Source organism: Lolium rigidum, chromosome 5, assembly GCF_022539505.1.
Source record: "Lolium rigidum isolate FL_2022 chromosome 5, APGP_CSIRO_Lrig_0.1, whole genome shotgun sequence".
In the NCBI taxonomy this organism is placed as follows: Eukaryota; Viridiplantae; Streptophyta; class Magnoliopsida; order Poales; family Poaceae; genus Lolium; species Lolium rigidum.
Window position 1 is genome coordinate 266,138,066 of NC_061512.1, and position 4,736 is coordinate 266,142,801.

The 4,736-nt window shown below is 40.4% G+C and overlaps 1 protein-coding gene across 1 annotated transcript; it reads right to left on the bottom strand.

Annotated features, from left to right (window-relative positions):
- Positions 1-1,302: 1,302 nt before the first annotated feature.
- On the bottom strand, positions 1,303-1,710 carry LOC124657621 (putative ripening-related protein 7). Its single transcript, XM_047196142.1, has one exon. The coding sequence runs from the start codon at positions 1,708-1,710 to the stop codon at positions 1,303-1,305; it is 408 nt and encodes a 135-aa protein (XP_047052098.1).
- Between the last annotated feature and the right edge of the window lie 3,026 nt (positions 1,711-4,736).

Below are 4,736 nucleotides of genomic sequence, written 5' to 3' on the forward strand. Positions count from 1 at the left end.
TGATGAATACACATATATTATGGAAATGTACATGTAAATTTTTTTGTCAAAATTTTTTAACACTTGGAAATATGTTTTGATGGTAGAGGGATCATACGCACCCGGGAGCCGAATTGAGTTTCTGATTGTATAACACATAAAAAACGTAGGAAGCCAGGAATAGTCATTTGGATGGAATACAGAAAAAACATATGTTATCTATTTACAACTCACTCCAACACGATCCTACGCGATTATATTTTAAAAAGAGGAATCGATGTTAAAAATTCCTATGGGATTAAGGCATGAGAGTCTAATCCGTAAGAATTTAAGTAGCACCATTCTTTTGATCTAAAGACAATCCATAGGGGAAAAATTCTAAAGATTAGAATCCTAAACAAATCTTATGAAATGCCTACAGGAGAATGGTTGATTTCCTGGAGTTGTATTCTTGTGCCACGTTGCCTTCTTACTACTGGTTCTTCCCATTTGTTCCATCTTGCCCTTTGTTCATCTCATTTTCGTGATTTTGTTTATTCTTTTTTTCAAGCTAAACGGTGGTTTTCCTCACTGCATATTTTCATAAATGTTGAATAAAAGGTTATTTACAAAGCTACGTTCTGAGATTAGCAAAAAAAAAGAGATTAGCGACTAAAGAAAGTACAAGCATATAAGACACTAATCTAAGCATATAACACACTAATCTAAGAAAGTACAAGCATATAAGACACTGATCTAAGCCACTGTTCCAAAAATCGGCCGAATCAGCAATAATAAGCCGACTAATCGCTACTCGGGACCTGATTGTGTTGATTACCATTAATCGTTGTGTTAATCGTTTAGACCGGATAATTTCCCTGGAGGTCTGATTACTAGGTATGTTACCGATTAACTACTACACTTGGTCAAAAAAGTTACAAAAAATTTCAATGTGTATCGCCTATCCAAACGCTACCTTGCCCGATTTGCGAAGCTCCTGCTTGATTCCCACCTCCAGGAGCTCGATTCCCGCCATCACCAACTAGTTTCTTGCCATCACTGACCAGTTCCTCGCAGTTGCCGACAAGACCACGGATACAGGAGCTCGACCACCTTGAGGAGCTCATCTGGGAGCTCGAGGTTGCCTTCAATATGGTAGGTGGTTGAGATGAAAGGGGGATCACACCCTGGGTAGGTGGTAGGCGAAGAGAAACTTCATGGGTCAGAGGAGCACAAGCAGAAGGAAGGAACGCAGTGCCGGCTGGTGGATCATGAATTGTTCGTGACTTTGAAGATTAGGTTAGTGCGGAGAAGCGTACATGTTTTACTAGCTTGTGTACGTGCTTATTTGTGTAGGTTGCACCGGTCGCCGAGGCTTGGGTCGAGCCGGAAGTTACGCCAGATGTGGGCGGACGCACCCACCTCGCCGTCGCAGTCGCCGCACTCGTCCACGACCGTGGCGCTGATGTGAAGGTTGGATGAGTCCTGGATGCGGATCAGCTTGCCGCACCTGGCCCCGCCGTCGAACCACTCAGAGGACAGCGAAACTATGAATTCCTCGTCGCTGTGGTACTGGCCGTCGCACGCCGCCGGCCCGCCGCCCCCCTCGCCCTCCTGGAAGCCGTTCACCGTCATCGTCGCCGGGATGTTGACAAGAAACGTCCCTGGACTGTGTTGCCGGGAAACGGCGCACGACACCTGCAGAGAAACAAGGATGACGAAAAGTACGGCGACCTCGGTGGAGCTGGCCATGGCAATTAAGTTTCTCCCTGAACGCAAGGCTGTTGGCTTGCCCTGTGTGGTTTCTCAGGGCTGTTGGTGGAGTTTATGTAGGCGCGCGCTGCAGCCTCAAGCCAAAGCAAAGGACGTACCTACGCATGATCATGCCGCCCTAGTGTTACTCGCCCAAGCCTGCAGACAAGGAAAATTTCTCGTGTTCTGCTTCGCAGTTTTAGTCCTTGGTGACTCTTTTTTCCTTCTCTATGATTCTTTAATGTTTTTAAAACTTTTTTTTTCATGGTAATTTAATTGTGTTCATTGTATAAGCTGCTCTTAAATTTCGCTCGTCAACAACTTATATATTGACTATGATTTCTGATTATAATATATCCATAAAATTTTATAAATAATTAAATATGCAAATATACCATTTATACATTCTGAAACCATATAATTTTCTATATATATATATATATATATATATATATATATATATATATATATATATATATATATATATATATGAAAAATAGTGGGCTACCATGGGTGATAGCTATGCATATACATCCAACCATTAGATCATACTAGCAATAAGGGGCGCGGCGGCACGCCGCGCCATGTGGTGGCTGAGCTCCATTTAAAATAGCCCTCTATAGCCTTTCACGATGCCCGTGGCTATGGTTAGAGCCTTTAAAAGCTAAATGGAAATAGCCGCTAATAGCCCGGCTATAGCTATTTCGCCTCAATTTAGCTTTATAGCGGCTATCTTCCCACTCAATGGGCCCAAAACATTTTGACCCAAAATTTTCAGAGCGGCTCAATTTATGAACATCACTATATCATGAACCGCTGATATTTAATGATGTTGTAATATTTAGACATAACTATGTTTTTGACAGAATTATATGTGAACTATGTTTTGGTTATGTTTATCTCTTGTGTGAATATGTTAACTATGTTATGTATCTGTGAATTATTGATCATATATACGATCATATGTTGCCGCAATATTGATTTTTCCCTATTAGTTAGAAAATCGGCTATATGGTCTTAGTCCGCTATAGCTCAGCTATACCCTCTTATATCTTTAGAAATCTCCGGGGCTATAGGCTATAGCTCGCTATTGACTGAGTGATGGTAATTCTTGGCAGTATTAAATGTTTGTGGGTTTTAATTTTTTGTTTTTAGAATTGTGTTTGTTCTTTTTATAATACATATAATAAACATAGTTGGGTGTGTAATGTCTTTGACATATTGGGTGAGTACTTTCCTTTCTCTTTGTGTGATTATTCTGAATAAAAAGTATGCTTCCACTCAAGTGTTGTTTTACTTTATTTTACGGTATGCACTGTATATGTAAGATCAATTAAGTTGTTAGACAAAAACTTGAGATAACAAAATGGATAAGCAAAGTGAGATGGTGATCATATGTTAGGGTGGTTTAATTTTTTTTTCTTCCGGCGAGGCATGGATGGATGTGCTATGCATGGTGCTACATGTGTATGTTATATGTGTTCTCTGAAAGGTGACGTGCAGGTGTGTTCTTTTCAGCAGGTGCCCACATGAATAAGACAGTTGCATCTATATCTGTTCAGTAGAGTGTTCTTTTTGAGATGTACAGTGGGATGGCGCTTCCTTGGATATCATGCCGACTCCTCGACTTCCTCGTAAAATTCTCTTCACTATGGTGATCTGGTTTTTGTTGCTGTTAGTATCTTCTCTAAATGTGGGGCTCCTGTTTTTTACAGAAAATGTGCGCACTTTTAAGTTTCTTGCAAGGTTATATTGGATGAAGTGGTAAGGAAACTTCTAGTTATTGGGCTCAAGTTTGATACATATAGTAGGTATGGTGGGTTTTTAGTGATGTTCGTGCTTCCGTGCCAGATTTAGAGGTTCCGGGTAAGAGTATCGTACACCGGAGGGGTTTAAGGCAACCGAATCGTTGATCCGGCTACTGCCAACTATCATCATTACAACATATGGGCATAACAACTTATCAGCTGCTTGTCAACAATAACTTAGTTGGATAGAAGTAGTATGTGCATATAGTATATTTGTAAGCATATCATGAAAAAATTGACTAACCTATTACAAAGTTAAGAAGCCATAAACAACAACACTAACCAAACCTTGTTTGCATGTACACACAGATCAAGAAAATGGCTAAGCCATTTCCATACAGAAAAGTGGCTGCAATAATCAGGAGAAGCATTGTCCCTTCAACCAATTAAAATGCAAGTGTTGTAGAAAATAGAAAATCGTGTCAACATATATATAGAGAGTTCCGTCAACTTTGAGCAGCCGAGCATTGTCCTTTCTTTTGATGTTTAGTTTATATATAAATCTTCAGCGTGAAAGAATCAGGAAAAGGTAATCGGCTGCAGGCCTAAGCATGATAAGTGGAATGTAATCGGAATAAACTACAAATATGTACGTCTTAATTACGAAGAATTAACAACAAACTTATGTACATAATTGACAGGTAAAAAAGTAAGATGAAGCACATACATCAAATGTATATGTACACCGGTAAAACCAGGCCATTAAGCTAGCAAGAAATTATAAAAAAACAAAAATGGAGATTTCATATTAAGAACTTGAATGTCAATGAGTCCATAGGTCGAAATGTTACCATCATCTTTGATCCCTTCTATATATATTCATCAATTAACTTCCATGCGACCGTGTTACCATATCTGGTCGTGTACGGTTAAAACAAAGAATTATAGACATGATTAGCTGATAATACTGATATTTTTAGATGGAAAAAAATCGGTGTCCTCGTGAGGAGTAGAGTAGAGCCAGAGACCAAATCGAGATGGTTGGGAGATCGTCGATTCGTCCGATCATTGGCTCTTGGTTCTGCCGCCATCCAACCATCACTCTTGATCGAGTTGTCATGAGATCATTGACGTATTTTGGTGCTTGGCAGCGGGGCGTCGACATCGCCCAGAAACAGGAGGAACATTGCCTGAGGAGAACATGTCGAGGATGTGTGGCGAGGTGGCATGTTAGTGCGGGGAGGGAATTGGGGCGACACGAAGATATCTAGGCAGGGC